This window comes from Cyprinodon tularosa, unplaced genomic scaffold (genome assembly GCF_016077235.1).
Source record: "Cyprinodon tularosa strain WSP-4 unplaced genomic scaffold, ASM1607723v1 ctg25, whole genome shotgun sequence".
NCBI lineage: Eukaryota > Metazoa > Chordata > Actinopteri > Cyprinodontiformes > Cyprinodontidae > Cyprinodon > Cyprinodon tularosa.
The window spans coordinates 1,704,543-1,723,368 of NW_024038928.1; the positions used below are offsets into that span (position 1 = coordinate 1,704,543).

Consider the following 18,826-nt stretch of genomic DNA (forward strand, 5'->3'; position numbering starts at 1 on the left):
AATGCTTTTGGAGAGTTTGATGTGAAAGCAGCAATAGTTCTAACAAATAATAACAAATTCACACAGATGCTGATGATTCTGACCTGATATGTAAAGCAGGATAGAAATATAATGAAAAAACTGTTTATTCTAGTCTCTTTGTTTTCTCTGAAATACAGTTTAAATCACTTATTCACCGCCTAACGCCTGTGCCTCTAATTAATGTCTTTATGGTAAAACTATACGTATGCATTGTGGATTCAGGCAATAAATAAAAAAAATCATACTTTACTTCATAAATTCAGGTTAACATACAATGCTTTTCTGTGCCCCCCGCTTTAAAGCAAAGCAAATCATTCCTTTGTTTCCTTTTTTTTAATGACCTTCAGGGTCCTCCAGGTAAAAGCGGAGCTCCAGGTGATGCAGGCCCACAGGGACTTTCTGTGAGTGATTGTTTGCTGACTGTTTTCCACCTTTTGCCTTCCTTTTTTCAGACTATAGTCTTAATCATGGTTTTGTTCATGTAGGGTTTACCCGGTTCATATGGCCAGAAAGGACACAGCGGTGCAAAGGTATGATTAAAGCATGCAGATTAATTGTTCTTATAGACACACTTGATAAGATGTCTGAATGTTGACAGGCTGAAATGAGTAAAATCATCTTTATATCTCTTTATTTAACAGGGAAGCACAGGGGACAGAGGAGTCGTGGGACTGATGGGGTCTCCAGGAAAACAAGTAAGTTTAAGAAAAATCAAACTTGTCTAAAGTGTCGTATCAAACCTATGGAAGAGGATTAGGGCAAAAAATAATAAAAGGATAACTGATTTTTAAATATTATTTCAGTTTAATATGGGAAAAAAGTCAAAATTCTGACTTTTTTCTCAGAATTCTGACTTTAATCTCAGAATTTGGATCTTAATGTAGATGGGCACCATGAAGGAAGACATGTGGGAGCATTCAGCTTCACCGACAAGGTGACAGTGACACATTGGTGGGAAATAATGGATTTAGGCGACTTCTTAAGTGCCTGAGGGGTCCCTGGTGACGCTATTTCATTATTGGAAGAGCAGAAGGTGATTAAAACAAGAGAGCTAGTTTAGATTAGATAGATTGAAGTCAGAATTTTGAGGAAAAAAAAGTCAGAATTCTGTTTTTTTTCTCATATTATACTGAAAGAAAAAAAATAAAAATAAAAAAATCAGTTAACTTTTTCCTTTTTTTTCAGTGGCCCTAATCCTCTTCAGTACAAACCTTTTTAAACTGTTGAGGTAAAGATTTCAACTGAAACAAATGTAGGAATCTTCTCAATAGAGGTCTTATTTACTTCCAGGGGGAGCGAGGAGACCAGGGGGAAGTTGGACCGGCTGGGCCCAGAGGAGGAAATGTGAGTCTTATATGTACTTTTACTAAAGTAAAAGTAGAAAGTACAGCCAGTATTAAAATGGCTGAAAATTGGAACAACGAAAGAGTGGCTAGCTATTGTGCATGAAGTGTATTTAATGGAAAAGATCACATCAAATCACAAAAACATACATATTAAAGAATCTGGTGAAGATGGTGTGCGTATGAAAAGCCTGTGAGGTCAGATTTCATGCAGAAACCACATCCTCCCATCCACCCACCATCCTTCTTCTATGAAATTATTATTTTTATTTGTGATTTCATGTTCTTCTATTTGTTGCAGCTGCCTACTTTAGAAATGTCAAATCAGCAGCAAAAGAAATAAAAAGAAAACACCCAAAGAACTTTTACATGAGTCCACCCATCCATTTTCTAGCACGCTTATGCGAAGGGTGCTGGTGCTCCAGCAGTCAATGGGCGAGGTCCACCCTGGACAGGTCGCCATCGCAGGGCAACACAGAGACAGACAACCATTTACACACACACTCACACCTAACGGGACTATAGAGAAGCCAATTAACCTAACAGTCATGTTTTTGGACTGTGGGAGGAAGCCAGAGTACCCAGAGGGAACCCACACATGCTCAGGGAGAACATGCAAACTCCATGCAGGAAGAACCCGGGCCGGGAGTCGAACCCAGAACCTTCTTGCTGCAAGGCAGCAGTGCTACCCACTGCATCACTTTAAATGATATAAAATAACTTTAAAACTCTATTCTTAAAAATAACTAAAATGAGCAAAAAACAGATCAAGACCCAAACCCAAACTGGCCCCTAAACGATTCTCACAAAGCAGTGTGGGATATATCTCACACTGCATATATCCCACCTGCATCTGAAAGTGCCACAATAAAAGAATGAAAAGAAAAATATGTAACTAACAATTATAACTACATTTATAAGAGGACATATCAGTCATAAAAAGACGACTTTTGAAGGTTTTTAATGCTTTTGCTCTAACTGACCAATCATCTTTTTTTTTTCCACTTATTTTATCTGAATTTTTTCACATGCACACAGACTCACTCTACATCTCACTGTATGAATGCATCATTTGTGGCCTGTCAGGTTTATTCGATGATGATTATAAAATTAATGTATGTGCATATGGAATTTTAATTAAATGAGATGCTTAACTCTGTTTACTGCAAACTGTCATGCAACTTTAATAGAAAACTGCTGATGTTTGTGCAAGGATAATCACAGTTATCGGGAGACTACTCTATTCTGTGATTCAATCAGAAAGAGCATTTTGTCCTATGACCTGATCAATTGCCTTGTCAGAAGAACACTGTTCTGTAACCCACCCCATGTGTTATGATCTGCTAATAAAAAGGCTTCTGCTGAGGAAACCCACTAGAGAGCAGATGTAGCTGAACGTGGCTCTCTCATCCTGCAGGAGCAAAAAATCCCTATTCTGTGCAGACTCGGTTTATTTATTACGAACCTACAATTTTGAACGTAACATGGCCTCAAAAAAATCTTTGTGCGCAAGTTTGTAACTGACATTTAACATACTAGAGAGAGAAGCAAAAAGCTCAGGTTAAAGGGAAACGTTTTTTTTTACATTGGCCCCTTGATTTTACGTTATTACATCATGTTCTACTCACCCATATGAGTTTTGTGTCATTTGGAGCCGTTCTGAAGATATTCCGTTAGGTTATATCCAAATAAAGTCTTCCTATGGGTAACGACTTGAAGGCACAAACTGATCTGTTCATCATTTATTCTTTAAGGTACGCCAGCATTCAGAACATGTAGGCCAATCACTGTCCCCACTCATGTTACTCATGCTTGGCATTCGCTTCGTAGATCAGCTTTGCTCATATCAACAACTTTGCACATGTTTTTGAAATGCCGATTTATTTTTATATTTTAATACGGCAATGGCAATCAAATAGTTTGATGTCATTTAATTGATTTGTGGATGATACTGTGTTGCATAACGCTCTTTCTTATTGCAGGGTGAACGTGGAGAGACAGGACCTAATGGACCTCCTGGGATACCAGGAGCCAGGGTAAGATCTGACAAGCAGGAAAAAAAAAACATTAAATTATCTTTAAACCCATAAATTCCTGAAAGGTAAAAAAAAAAAAAAAAAAAAAAGTCTGGTGATATTTCTGAAATATTAATCACATTTTATTTCCCTGACCATATATGAATGTCCTTGAGGAACTAAGTCATTAAAGAATTTTTCACATTTCACCCACTATTAGATCACAATATTTGTTCCCTTTCTGTGCAGAACATTAAATGGATTGAGTCATTTTATTGCAATGTAAACAACTGAGAGATGTATTTACATACATATAGATGAGAGACTTTTTTCTTTTCAAAGAGGGATGAATCTAGAATAAAACCCTGCAGAGCTTCAAAATCCACTAAAATGTCTAAATATTCTGCTGACAGGCAATTTATGCATGAACATTTATTTATTTTTAAGGATACAATGTAATGGGAACACTGGATGGTGTTTAAAGGACTTGTATTTGGTTTTATAAACCAACAGGACACGATTAAGAACAAAAATCCAGTATTTAACTCATCAGCCATGTTAGGTTTCACTGCAAACACTGATCTAGAAATAACAAAAACTTTTCTAAAATAAGTGTCTTTGTTCTTAATTTTAGCAAGTAAATAAGCCAAAGGGATCAGTATATTTCATCCATCAAAAAAAATAATAATAATATTATAGAATTGATATAAAATTATATAAGTTTTTCTTTCTTTTTCAAAATATAAAATATTTTTATTTCAGTTGGAACAAACCTGATACAAGACCTGATCTGCAGGATCTTAAGGTTTTTAAATCCTCCTTAAAAACATACTTCCTCTGTGGCAAAGAAAGATTTCGTTACATTTTTATTTACATTTTAACTTATTTTATTCTATTTTATTATATTCATTGTATTTTATTGCATTGTGTTTATGAATCTTAGCTTTTAAGTTTTTACCCTATTTCCTGCAACTGTGATATCTGGTTGTTTTAAATGTGCTTTATAAATAAAGGTTGAACTGAGGTGAGTTGAGTTGTAAGTTGTCTTACTAAACAGCTTAAAACAGGAAAATATGCTTAGTTCAGTAAAAAATATTGCTCTAAAAAGAGTTAATTCTGAAAGTAAAACAACAGAATCCTAATATGTCGAGAAAAGATTCAGACAAAATGAAGTAAAAACTTGCTTTTAAAGCCAGAGGACAAAAATCAGAGAGAATGATCCGACCCCTAGAAGCTTCAAACCGTCTCCCCTGAGCTCAGGTTGGTTCTGTCAGCAAAGAGAGATCAGAACCACCAACCTTCAGTCAGCAGAACACGTGCATGTTTATCGTTTATCGTCCTGTGTTTATCATTCAACATAAATAAAACTGACCAACTGAGGATTTAAATCTTCCTCAGACACTTTTCTGTAAAGCAGAGCTTTGTATTCTGCTTGCACTGCAAAAACCGATCTTCACAAAGTTTTTTTCTTATTTTAAACATAAATCATCTTATTGGTAAATTGTCTTACTAAGCAGCTCAAAGCAAGGAAAAATCTGCTTATTTTAAGAAAAGTTGACTTACTTATATCTCATTTTTGTGTGTTTAGCTAAGTCTGTAATCCACCCCGTGAGCAGGAATGAAAGGCCGTTTGTTGCAGGTGTTTTTTTCTGAAGCTCAGAGAGGATTCAGGACAGGAACAGAAGCTGAGAGACTCTCAAAGAAATCTCTGTTCTCCAGCAATGCCCACATACCCACCGCCACCCAGAGATGGAGGAGCAGACGGTGGCTCACATGATTTCAAGCTGGAATGTTTTTATATATACTTTTTCTGTGTGTGTTTTGGGGGGGGGGGGGGGGGGTGGCATATACTCTGAGGCTTAAAACAGACTAGTTTCTGTGTGTCTGCTGAATGTGCATCAATATTCTCTGTCTCAGCTCATGTTTATATGTGTGGATGTGTTTCACAGGGAAGCAAAGGGGACCCAGGCTTTCCAGGGCTTCCTGGTCCGGCTGGTTATCGAGGCCAAAAGGGGGACCGGGTAAGAACCTCGCGTTAATCCCAGATCAGATCAGAACTACTGAGATAATCCGTCTTCTATCCATAAAGTCAAACCCAGATCTGCTGAGGAAAAGTCAACAAAGCAGAAATATTAAAATTAGCACCAATTTCTCACCATATGGAAGCACTGGTGAAGTTTGTTGCATTGCACCACAATGCTAGTAACTCTTGATTTAATTTGCACGCCTACTGCAGCGACATGTCCTGGAGTTTTTTTTTTGTTGTTTTTTTTTTACTTCTCATCTGTTCATTTATGCTTAATCCCCTGGAAAAAATCTAAATCTAGATAAGTCGTTTTTTTCTTATAATAAGTGCATTGGTTCTTGAATTGAGAAGGTAAAAGAGACATTTTGGCAATGGAACAAGACAATTTACACTTAAAATAAGAAAACACAATTGCATTGTCTTATTTCTAGTGCATTTTATCCATTTATCTTATTTTAAGAGTAAAATACTCATTCCATTGGCAAACTATCCCATTTACCTGCTCAAATTAAGGGTGAATACACTTAATTTAAGAAAATTTGACTTATTTTTATATCGTTTTTGCAGTGAACACACTGGGGAAAATAAATAAATCTAGATAAGTCATTTTTTTCTTAAAATAAGTGCATTTGTTCTTGAATTGAGAAGGTAAAAGAGACATTTTGTCAATGGAACAAGACAATTTACACTTAAAGTAAGAAAACACAACTGCATTGTCTTATTTCAAGTGCATATTATCTAATGATCTTATTTTAAGAGTAAAAATACTCCATTCCATTTGCAAATCATCTCATTTACCTACTCAAAATAAGGGTAAATACACTTCATTTAAGACATTTTTTTTTTTACTTATTTCTAGATCATTTTTCCAGTGCAATTAAAGGAAATTATGCATTTTAAGAAAGAAGATTCTCTCTTAGTGGGATTATTTCCTCTGCCACAGCCACTTAAAGGAAAGGAAGGAGACACTGGCATATAAAAGCCTGGCCAGCCACGCTAATCTACGTATCAGTCAGCAGAGGAGCATTTAGCGCCTGATTTCAAAGGCAGAGGAAAACGTTTAGAAACAACCTGATAACAACAGATGTGATAACAATAATAATAATAATAATTCATTTAATTTATACTACACTTTTCACCAAAAAGGCCTTAAAGTGCTACAAAAAAAGCATTTAAAAAAGCATTAAAAAAGAAATACATAGAAATAAAAGAAATAATAAATAAATAAAATAATATATATATATATATATATATATATATATATATATATATATATATATATATATATATATATATATATATATAAAATGATGCAAGACCTTTAATTTACCTTTAATTTAAAAAAGCTCTTGCTGAGCCAGTTGCTAAAATTTTATATGAACATCTCTTTCAAGACAGGGAATCAAAAAACATTGCTTTGTCACATTTACAATCTTGACTGTTATGGTTACAGAGAAGCACTGTTGTATGGTGGACCTGGCTAAGTGAACTCATCCAAAAATAGCACTCTGAATAGTTAAATAACCCTAAAGACTATGTGTCCTTATGCTTTTTAGTGGAATGCACCTTTACTGATGGAAGCTGAGCAGGTTAAAAACACCCAGTCTCTTTGCTCTTTTCAAACTGACCCAGATCTGTTTGTCCTTCCGTCCTTCAGGGTTCTGTTGGACTCACTGGCCCTAAAGGAGACCAGGTATTTCTTACGAAATGAAATTTAAATTTCCTTTGTAATGATTGTATTTAATTTTGATTCAAGCAGGTAAGACAATCTGCCAATGGAATAAGAGGATGTATGTTTAAAATAAGGAAAAATAACTTAGTTATCTTATTTCCAGTGTATAATATATAATTACCTGATTTTGATGATGAAAACAATCATTATATTGGTGATTATCTTAATAACCTGCTTGAATTGATAACAAACACTTTTTTTTTTATTTTTGCTTATTTTTGCTTCAGTTCTTGAAGCTTGTTTTATTGGTCCAGTTATCAATCAATCATCAGCTGGTTATAATAAATTACCTTTTTATCTTTACTTCAGGGACCTGCAGGCGCTGAAGGAACCCCCGGAGATAAAGGCGAAGTGGTGAGTGACACTAGAGCCTCTGTTAGAGGCCTTTCTAGACTGAAACCCCGACCAGTTAGTCAGGAAGCAAACGAGAAGCTGGTTCCAGATCTAACTACCTCAGAGAGAAACAATCCAAGTTTGCTGAGATCATAACAGAAAGAACATCTGCTAGTAGATCATAAATTCCTCCACAGCTCATCTGAACATGAAATATTAATGGCTGCTCTTTGTTTTCTTTTCAGGGCGATCAAGGAGAACCAGGAGAGAAAGGATCGGTATGTAAACCAGTGGCTGTTAGAGGGTTGGGAGCCCTTGGAGGGTCGGCAGACATCATAATGTGGTCGCCGAGCTTTATAGACGCCCCAAATATGTCATGAAATAGATAAATGTATCATGAACATTAATTTATTTTAAAATGCATTCAAATATTAAATTATTAAACAACTAAAAATAAATTTAAATGAAGAATTTGATCATTATAAGTCATTAAAATATATGTATTTAATCTGAAAAAAATTACTTTGCCCTTTATTTATAAAAGAGAATAAAATAGCCATTTATCCCCCTGTTAGAGGATGTAGTCAGTCAGCAAAGTCGAAGGTACTGGAAAGGATGAAACGGTCAGAAAATACTGGAAAAGGCTGCAGTTAGTTTCTTACAGTATAATCAGATGGTTTATGCTGCTTTTCTTCATAGTTTAGGACTATTTTAACATTTACTGGACGGGGCAAACAAAGCAGATGTGTTTTTAGACTCGGGAAGATAAAGTCCAGAGCTCATCTGATCACCTACAGGACTCTGATTGTCATGTTTATTGGGGTGGAGTTTAAATCTGTTTCTCTATGCTTTGTGTTAAACTGCAGCAAGGACCACCAGGAGAGACGGGAAACAAAGGAGCTGAGGGGGGCCGTGGGCCGCCAGGCAAAGAGGGCAAGCCGGGTCAGGCAGGACCACGAGGCATGCAGGGAGATACAGGGGTACCGGGCCTACCTGGGCACCAGGGTCCAGCGGTGAGACAACAGCTGTTGGGTTGAATTGTGTAAAACCTTTTTATGTGTATCCAGAGGGTAAAAAGGATTGCTGCAAATGTGGAGACTTAGGGAAACATAGACGCTCATCTGAGTGCCGTAAGTCCCAGATTACATTTCTTCTGATTTCAACCAGTTTGTGTCTCTTAAAAGTCGTGAAATACTTTTTTATGATAAACAAATATAACCTTAGTGAATAAAAAAAAGTTTTGATCAAATACAACCCAGCCTAGGTGTTAGCATTCCCTAAAACATAAAGCTAAAACCCAGGCTCATGATTTGTAGAGACCTGTAGAATAGAGAGATCACATATTTAGAACCCTTTGGGCAGCATGAAGTAGGCTATTCATTCTCAAAAAGCAATATTTTATTGCATGTGGAGTCAATTTTCCTACAGTATTGTTGCAAAGAAAATGTTTTGTAAATAGAAACTAAAAAACAAACAAAAGAGTAGCGAAAGTTGAAGAGGAGTGGAAAAGCATTGGTTTGTTTACAAAACTGGCAGCTTCTTCTTCTGCTACTAAAATGTTTCTGGAAACCAATGATTTAATCTGATCAAAATGTTGCTTTATATATAAACACATCATGATCGGATAATTTTATTTAGTGTCCATATAAACAGCATAAGCAGAGTGGTGGCAGCTAATGATGGGGGCCATGAGATCACAATGTGGACTCCAAATACAGCAGCAGAGTCACAACAAAACAAGGCTAAAAAAAAAAATACGGAAATTAAGCTTTTAAAACTTTACAATCAAAAATAAGTTTTAAGTAACTTTGCTGTTTTTTTTATTTTTTACAGATTTTGAATTTTCCCATCCAGGAAGCTTTGCTTTGTTTGGGCTTAGAAAATAGGAAGGAAAAACAAAAAAGTAGCGAAAGTTGAGGAAGAGTGGAAAAGCATTGGTTTGTTTACAACACAGGCAGCTTCTTCTTCTACTACTAAAATGTTTCTGGAAACCAAGACATGATCAATGATATAATCTGATCAAAATGTCGCTTGATATATAAACACGTCATGATCGGATCATTTTATTTAGTGTCCATATAAACAGAGATTTTTATACTTCTGATCAAACACAGATTTACAACGTAGCTAATGATTGTCTCATTTTATCCCTTTTTTACTGGAGAAATTAATTCATCTTTAAATTTAATCCAGACTGCTTGATAAAATGTGGAGTTTGAAGCTACATGAGAATGAATTTAGGGATGTATCCTTAAAGGATGACAGGATGATGGATTAAACCGGGACAGGTAGAAGAAGAAGGAGCCATGGAGGTTGATCGATTCGAACCTGAGATACCACAGGATTTAACCTGTTAATAACAAGTGGCCTAGTCAAAGTATTAACTTAAACCTACATGAACTTGGTGTTTAAACCCCTCTAACGTGATAAAGAACAAGTGAACTACCGTTCCTGATTCCCAGGTCTCCACTGCCAGTCCTTCTGTTTACCAGTCGTTCTCTCCTCCCATGATGCCGAGCTGTCTGACATCATCATTAGTATATCTGGATACACGAGTTCTATAAATCTGCTGCTGCTCTAATTTCCTCAGCAGTCTTTTTTGTTGTTACTCCCATGATTTTTACTCTTGAACCATGTTTGTTGTTCAGGGCAAAGCCCCGACGGACAGACACATCAAACAGGTCTGCATGAGAGTCATGCAAGGTAAGAGTTTATCATCTTCAGGCTTCAAGCCACTGACTGCTTCCTATCGAGATGTTTTCTGCATTCTGATGTCATTTCTATGATGTAATGAAGTGACTTCATATAATCGATGCGTTGGTGTCACAGAGCAGCTGGCCCAGTTGGCGGCCAGCCTGAGCAGACCAGAATCCGGCGTGGCCGGGCTCCCCGGCCCTCCTGGCCCACCTGGACCTCCAGGCTCTCCCGGAGAGAATGGATTTCCAGGCCACACCGGGTCAAGAGGTCTCCCTGGTTTGAAGGGTCCACCTGGGTTAATCGGACTCAAAGGACCGAAAGGTGCGAAACTCCCTTTATGAATCTCCCTCTTTTAGTCAAGAATCTAAATTCACCAACAAGAGTGAGAGCTTCAGTAACAGAGGAGGTTTCTCATGATCCACACAAACCTGTCTCTGATTATCAGCAACAAAAAAGGTGGAGAGATAAGCAGAGTGGTGGCAGCTAATGATGAGGGCCATGAAATGAGAATTTGCTGCAGAGTCACAACAAAACAAGGCTACAGAGTTTAAACAATGTGCAGCAAAGAACCAATCAGAGGCTGCGTCTGCAGAAACAAACCTGAACGAGACGAAGAAGCAAGAGATGAATATTTCCTTTTATCAGGGGGGATTATGACCAATAAAGCTGAATTCAACAAATGTTTACTCCTCTCCTCTCCTCTCCTCTCCTCTCCTCTCCTCTCCTCTCCTCTCCTCTCCTCTCCTCTCCTCTCCTCTCCTCTCCTCTCCTCTCCTCTCCTCTCCTCTCCTCTCCTCTCCTCTCCTCTCCTCTCCTTTCCTCTCCTCTCCTCTCTGGCCACCCCAATAAAACATTTCTGGAGGTGCCATTGATACATGAATTGGTTCATTACTGCCCTCTAGAGTTCGCTGAAATACCCAACCTAAGAAACCATTGAGAGGAATCCTCCTATACTTTAAAAATGAGATTTTTCCTCCTTCACTCTTGAAATCTGTTACTTTACAGATGATGTTAACATTGTTTTTTAAGAGGACCATCTGGTAGCTTCACTGATGTTGATTATGTTCTTCCTGTAGGCGACCAAGGGGACAGAGGTGACAGGGGGCCCACAGTGAGGGGACCCAAAGGGGAACCTGGCGTTCCTGGACTACCAGGTAAATATAAAGCATAACTTTGTGACATGAGTGGATTTAATTCAAGTATAATTCAATGAACATTAATTATTATAATTTTTTTTAACGTTTAATATAATATGTTTGGCTGAGATATCCGTTATTTTGTTATTCCGGGGTCTGGGTAAATACACAATGATTGTTTTACACTTTTGCGCCTGTTAGCTAGACATCATTTTTATTTCATCCTACTGGGACTTCAGGGCCAGGATCGAGATACCAACACTTTTTAATATTTAAAGGTTCATTGTCACCTTATAATTTAAGCACTAGTAACTCACTCTGGTTGCATGGAATTTTACGGCATCCTGCTGCCATATTATTTGATATTTTTGCGTTTACACCTTGATTTTGCTCAGTTTGTTCATGAATAAAGCCCTTTATGTATATTTACAACAGCACATGAAGTCAGATACTGTGCATGCTTGCAGGAGGTAAACAAGAGCATAGCTTAGCCATTTTGCAACTCCAAGCATTGCTTGAAAATATTGAAGAAAAGCCCAAGATCCAGGGTGAAAAAAGCACAAAGAAATATGATTGAAAGAGGGATCAGTTGGGATCAGAGCTTGGAAAACAGTCTGAACGTTGGTGTTAACTGAAGCTGGAACTGAAGCTGCAGAGGCATTCAGATATAGAAATGCTCAGTTTGATGCATGAGAAAACATCCTTATAAATACTGACACTAGTGAAAGCAGATGATGGTGATTGATTTTTACCTTGATGCTGTGTCCCTGTTTGAGTTTTTGCAGGATAGATGGGATCTATTTTGTAGCTTTCTGTTAGTTTTCAGAAATATCAGCAGATGGCGCCATGTCTGCTGATTGCGCCTGTCGCTTGAAATCTATTTAGACTCAAAAAGCACCCCATCTCGGTAAACACTATCATGGTGAATATAACCTTATTTTATCAGGGTCAAATGGTTTTTGATATTTCTATAGAAGAATAAATTGTTACTGTGAGCCTTTAAGGTTGATGTCATTAAACTTTTGACCGTTTTGATGTCAACAGTGTATAAATAATTAATTTGATATTTATTTCTTTACTTTGTAAGTTAACATGTTATCCGTTTACGCTTCCAGCTGTCGTTTGTCAGAAATAAATGGACTTTGCTGAAAAAAAGCATCTGATGAAAGCTTTAAACCTTTAATTTGAGTAAATTTATTCCATGTGTCATGATGTTACAAAGTACTGACCCAAAAATGCAGATAACCGAACAGAGAGACCAGGGAAAAGGTTTAACGGGTTTTATTGAAAAAGTAAAACAGGGGAAGAAGTGTTGCTCTGAACACTGCTCAACCGTAACTGTAAAGTGAGGGTAAAGACACAGCGGTTAGTTCAGGCTCAGTGGGGAATTTGACTCGTGAAACTTGGAGAAGAGGTTTTGGTTGCCGACTCATGTTTCCAAAGAAGTTGTTGCAACCTTGACTCCTGTCTGTGTGCCGTGGTTCCAGTGTTTGTCTGATTCGGTGGAGGGCGGAACAGGGTTTACCCAGAATGCGGTTGATGGTTGGAGAACGGAAAAACTGACTGCCGCTCAGATTTCCTGCGGTACTTGAACGGGTCGTAGTGGAGAATAATCCCTTTCTCAGTGAGAAGCTCAAACGATCTCTTGGGGAAAGTGGGTCCAAACCTCCTGTTTGAACCCCAGCTCAGTTTGAAGCTCAGTTGATCCTTCCAGGGAGAGAAGGTCCGAGAGATCCAGTTAGCAGGATAACTTCCTGCCAAGAGGCAAAGACAAACAAAGTTAAACTCAGGTTGACAAAAACTCAGCTTGACTCAGCAAACTCAGCTTGGCTAGAGTACCATAAACTGGCAAACACTCTGGCGTCGAAGTAGTGGCAGTCAACAGCTTAAGAACACACCGTTTAACGACGAAACCACCAGCAGATGTGTGAGGAGGTGGATCAGAACCAGGCGCCTCCTGGTGGATGAAGGGAGACAAACACACAGACACAAAAACAGAAGTCCTGACACCATGAGGGAAATCTCATTATTGGTAAAATGCTGGGAACAGACGACGTATATTTAATACACTTTTCTTTCAATTTCTTTATTTGATGGAGAAGCGTGTCAAAAAATCTTTATTGTTTATTTTATTTGATGTTTTTTACTGCAGCGGACTTTCCTTTTCTCAACTATTGAAAAGATTGGTCAGAGGGGCGTGAAAACTTTCTTTTGAACCAAAGTTTGAACTAAGAAAACTTACGGTGATGAACCTAGAAAGGAAAAAAAAAACAGTAGCAGGGGATGGAGGCCAACAGGTGAGAAAGAAAAGCGTCTAACCTCTAACCTTTGCTCTCTCTCTGTCTGCAGGTGAACCCGGGCGAGCCGCCTATGGTGTGAACGGCCGTGATGGAGAGCGGGGACCGCGCGGCGTTCTTGGAATCAATGGCGTTCCGGGATCTCCGGGGCCCGCTGGCAGGAACGGCTACTGCGAGCCGTCGCAGTGCGTCCCTGCTATGGTGCCGCCGCCCAGCTTTGGAAAGAACTCTGAGACGAAGGGCCCCAGCGAGATGTGAGCGGGACAGAAGCTGAGCACAAAACCTCAGCTGCACAAAAGTCTTGTTTTTATAAAGCCACCTTCGAGGTTACACTGACATCAATGTGGACTCTAAATACCATCCAACCAGCTTTTTCCAATTTCCTTACCTCAGTTGTTCCATCTCTGTACCGTAAAATGTCAGGATCCATAATGAAATCCTTGTAGACAAATGTAAAAGCTAACGTACTCGGTTCCGTATGTTTCTGTAAATGTGTCAATATATATAACTGGAGACCAGTAGTCTGATAGTATTTAAGCGCCTCACAGATGTTGGTCAAATGTGATCATTTCTGGACAGAAGGATGGTGACGCGTGAACGAACTCGACACAGTTTTGTATGTTTTCTTATTTATTGCATCGAGGTTCAATGTTTTCTCTGCAAGTTGTACAAAGGAGGAAATACACACATTTTGGTAACCTGTTCTGTATTTTGCATGAAAGCGTTCATTCACAACGAAGAAAGACAAACCTACAGGGAAGGTCAGGTAAAGACACCCAACAGCTAACAGGCGAAAACCAAGGACAGGTTTATCCCTTCCCGCTATCATCGCAACCCCACAGGAGAACAGAATACCTCGCCTACTCAGTCAGGCCAACAATTCCCTTTAACGACCCCTTTTCAAAGACATACGCTCCTCAACGCTATTCCTGACATTTTGAATTGAAAAACCTTCCTGGATGGGAAACGAAATATCTTCAAACTTGAAAACAAAATCCATTGGTTTGTTTTTTTACTTTTTTTGGAATTGAAGACATGTTTTTGGTTTTGGTTTTAGAACAGAAAAAAGTTTAATCCATTAGAAATAGCGGCCATTCAATTCGCTGTTTTATATAAGATATCTAAATGAATAATTATATTCTGAAAGTCTTCCCATTGAAATACGTTTTGAGTTTACCAAATCCAATTCTAAGAAAAACAACAATAATCAAATATTTTCTTACTTATAAAGATAACAACAAAAGAAGACAAAACATACAAACATGGAAATCTTGACAAAAACACAGAAGTTGATATTTTCCATCTACATTGATGGAAAGTTGTGTATCGGTTACATTGCTGGAGTCGCATTGAAAAAGCGATTCTTTCTATAACATTTATTACAGAAATACAAATCTATTTGTCTTTGTTTGCAATATCAGGCTTAAAGGTGCAATTTGATGTTATCGGACATGTTTTAATTTATACACAGTAGCTGAGTCTTGTTTAACACAGAGTTTAATTGAAAGAATACAGCCTCCTATTGCAATATGATTAGGTATTTTTAGATTTTATGCTTTGATTTTGATTAGTTGGTTAGTAAATAAAGCGTATAAAGTTTATCTACATTAACGAAGGATGTGTTAACCTGCAGATGTGCATAGGGGGTAACTGAGGAAGAAATTAGGCTTAGCTAACTAGCACCTCCCAACAAACAAGTCCCCCCTCATGAAGTACAGTCCATAAAATACGAATGTTGAGGACAGAAACTGTTTAAAAACTACAGTTAGTCTCTAGGAAGGGGACCAGATTCCGGAAATCAAATCTGGAAGCATTTCCAGCTCATAGATCAAAAGAAATACTTGTCATCCAGATGAAATTAGGAAACTAGGACGGTGATGGTTTCTTTTGTTTTTTATATGTTTATTAATATTAATTCAATTCAATTAAGTTTATTTATTTAGCACCAAATAACAATGTATTATCTTTACAGAGACGACTCAATCAGATCATCCAGTCAGGTTGGTTTAAAGTTTTCTATCTAAGGAAAACCAGCTGATAGAATCGATTCATTGACTCTTCAGCAATCCCTCGTACCAAGCATGAAACCTCCAGCAGAACCAGAACTAGGCTCACTGTGGGGGGCCATCGGCTGAGACTGACTGGGGTTCAACGAAGGGTTTAAATGAAAAAGAAGTGTTAAAGCCAGGAATGTTTCTCTCCACTGTTAGTATTTCCTTAGATTAATAAAATAAATAAATCAATGGTGTAATTGATATAAAACTAGTAGGGATGCACGATATTGGGATTTTGGCCGATATCCGATATGCCGATATTTTAAAACTCATGTAGCCGATAACCGATATCGATGCTGATGTTAAAGCTGGACAAAAATAAGTAGTCATTGAAAATAGCAGTTTTATTATCCATTTCTGACACTTTGAAAGATAATATACTCAAATATATTTTCATATGCTGATATCAAATCGATTTGTAAAAACGCGGTATCGATCTATTTTACTTTCAAAATCTCGTGAAGTTTCATCGTTCTGTTACAAACTCTCGTGATATTTTGCAAATTCTTGTGAGATTTTGTTAGTAAAATAGATCGATACCGCGTCAATATATCAACATATAAAAATATGGCAAAATTTCGTGAATTTTCGGGGGATTTCGTAGCATAACGATGACATATAGCAATATTTCATTAGTAAAAGAGATTGATATGGTGTTTTTAAATGGCAATATATCAGCATATGAAGATATTGTGATATTTTAATGTATCAATATTTTTTCCCTCGTCTTTAGAAGTTTTTAAGTCTGTAAAAAAGAAGTTTTTGAGGAAGAAAACTTTGGAAACTCAGAAGCTGATCAAATATCGGGTTAAATATCGGTGGTGTGGCAGATGTCCAATATTCAGTTTTAAGACCGATACAGGCCGATACCGATAGGGGGCCGATTATATCGTGCATCCCTAAAAACTAGGACTGTGCCTCTGGGTTGGGGAAAGTGTGTGAGTGGAGGGGTCAGGGGTGGTTACCAGGGCTTTCCAGTTATGTGTGGCCTAAAGTGCTCTGCCTTCCCCTAAGGGGAGATTGACATGAAGATAAGAAAAAACAGAAAAGTAAATCCAAACATTTCCTCCAACATGTCTGTGGAAACAGAGTCCTCCCCCCTCTAATCTAATTGCCACAATATTTGCAGCTACAAGAAAAAGGAACTTAAAACATGAACATTAAACAGGTGATTATCTCTTCCTCCATCATTCTCAGATCATGCAGATCTTCTCATTCAGTTTTCCTGTTATTAACTTCTAGATAAATTAATTTTCATATATCCAAAGTGAGTAGTAGAAAAGCACGGCTTATGATAACTATATGAACATATAAAATAATTAGCTCAATTAGTTCTAAAACATCTTTAAACAAACCGTGATAATCACTGGAGAACAACCGAACCAGATTAACGCCTTATATGGAGGTTTCAATCATCCTGTTAGATTTTATCCGAGTCTCTTTTCATCACCTGTCGTCTTGTCTCACTTTTTGTTGATTAGTATGGTTTATGCAGAGGCGGTCCTAGCCCCATTTGGTGCCCCGGGCAAACTACCCCCCTAGCACAACAAACAAAAAAAATGGTTTACAGTTCAGTATCTATTTACTGCAAGAGTATTATTGTTGATTTAGAATATTACTTTAATACAAGTAAAAATATTTTGCATTACCACTACGCTTGAAGGTGAAATGTATCCAAAATTGTTTTACTTCACCACTAAGCATTATTGTAAAACAAGCATTATTTGATAGATATGAACAAACTACACGTCTTGCTAATGTTTTCAATTGAACAAATATTGAGGAATAACTTGGTATCAAATGGCTGTTCCTAAACTTCCACCTAGTATTAGATCAACCTGTTGCCTTTCCCCGTTTATCACTTTTCTTCCCTATTTTCTCTCCTCCTTCCTCACACCGGAAACCTTTTTAAATATAGTCTTAATTAGGGCCCCAACTAACAATTATTTTGCAAATCTATTAATCTATCGATTATTTTTTCAAATAATAACCGGATAGCAAAAGGGTCCTTAAAGAAGACTTTTTATGAAATTAAACCCGGTGAAACTAAAACGTTTCGCCTTGGATAGAGCATTGAGAGATGAAAAAGATTTTTTTTTTATCTTAAATGCTAAATGTTGATATATGTTTTACAATCTTGGTATAATTACTGCTCTAAATGGGTTGCTCTGTCAGCTTAAGGCACGTTTTACAGCCTATATATTCTAGTTAATGATTAATTGAATGCTAAATTAGTTGATTATTTCAATAATCTATTAATCACGATTAATCCAATTGTTTCAGCGGTAATCAGGATGACGACATCAAGCAGCTTAAAGGAATTGTAAACCCAAAACATGATTAGCCTTCATTTTCTACTCACCCCCATGCTGAACAACACTCTGGAGTACTTTTTTGATATCTCAAATGCATCTGGAGATCTGGGAGGCTTCTTGCTGTCTGCTGACATTCAAATAATGGAGGTCTATGGTGCCCGAGGCAGAAAGGTCCATAAAAGTCCACAAAAAACGTGTCAATATTCCTCCATACTGCTCGTCCAATGTATTCCAAGTGTCCTGAGTGGGTAGCATCCAGAATTTACTCGAAACGAAGTCATTTAGAATGTTTTTAGAGCATAAACAGTAGTGTATAGGATTTTCTAAAAGCGCGCGCCTGCGAGTTCACGAGCCTACGGAAACCGCGGCAGACCAAACCAGATGAAAGTGCGCATTCAGCTCGGCAAAGAACTCATGCTCTTCCACAACACTGAAGTCCTCAGACATTTTTCTTTCGTTGTTTCTTTCTTTGCACAGGTAAGCAGCACATTTCTTCTTCTACGCTTGCATTATCGGCAGAGCAGACGCTGAATGCGCACTTTCATCTGGTTTGGTCTGCCGCGGTTTCCGTAGACTCGTGAACTCGCATGCGCACGCTTTTAGGAAATCCTATACACTACTGTTTATGCTCTAAAAACATTCTTAAGGACAGGAATTTTCCCTTATAATTAATCTATCAGTCTTAAATTTGACCTATTTAATTATTTAGTTGATTTAATAACTGCCTGTAAAATAGAATAAAAAAAAAAACAGTAAATTTTACTTCAACTTATTTAAGGTAATGTTAATATGTAGCAGCTTACACACAGAAGCTCCAACTACTATACTTCATATACCTGACCACTTTTAGCCACTTA

The 18,826-nt window shown here is 37.5% G+C and overlaps 1 protein-coding gene across 1 annotated transcript in view; it reads left to right on the top strand.

Moving 5' to 3' along the window:
- col9a1a (collagen, type IX, alpha 1a) overlaps positions 1-14,305 on the top strand; it is a 36,203-nt gene extending 21,898 nt beyond the window's left edge. Inside the window, exons 19-32 of the mRNA XM_038288261.1 lie at positions 369-422; positions 507-551; positions 663-716; positions 1,312-1,365; positions 3,347-3,400; positions 5,329-5,400; positions 7,063-7,098; positions 7,447-7,491; positions 7,716-7,748; positions 8,337-8,483; positions 10,119-10,173; positions 10,300-10,488; positions 11,244-11,321; positions 13,653-14,305. Coding sequence (XP_038144189.1) covers positions 369-422; positions 507-551; positions 663-716; positions 1,312-1,365; positions 3,347-3,400; positions 5,329-5,400; positions 7,063-7,098; positions 7,447-7,491; positions 7,716-7,748; positions 8,337-8,483; positions 10,119-10,173; positions 10,300-10,488; positions 11,244-11,321; positions 13,653-13,858 — 1,122 coding nt within the window. The 3' untranslated portion in view covers positions 13,859-14,305. The remainder of the gene's footprint in view (positions 1-368; positions 423-506; positions 552-662; positions 717-1,311; positions 1,366-3,346; positions 3,401-5,328; positions 5,401-7,062; positions 7,099-7,446; positions 7,492-7,715; positions 7,749-8,336; positions 8,484-10,118; positions 10,174-10,299; positions 10,489-11,243; positions 11,322-13,652) is intronic.
- Positions 14,306-18,826: the final 4,521 nt, after the last annotated feature.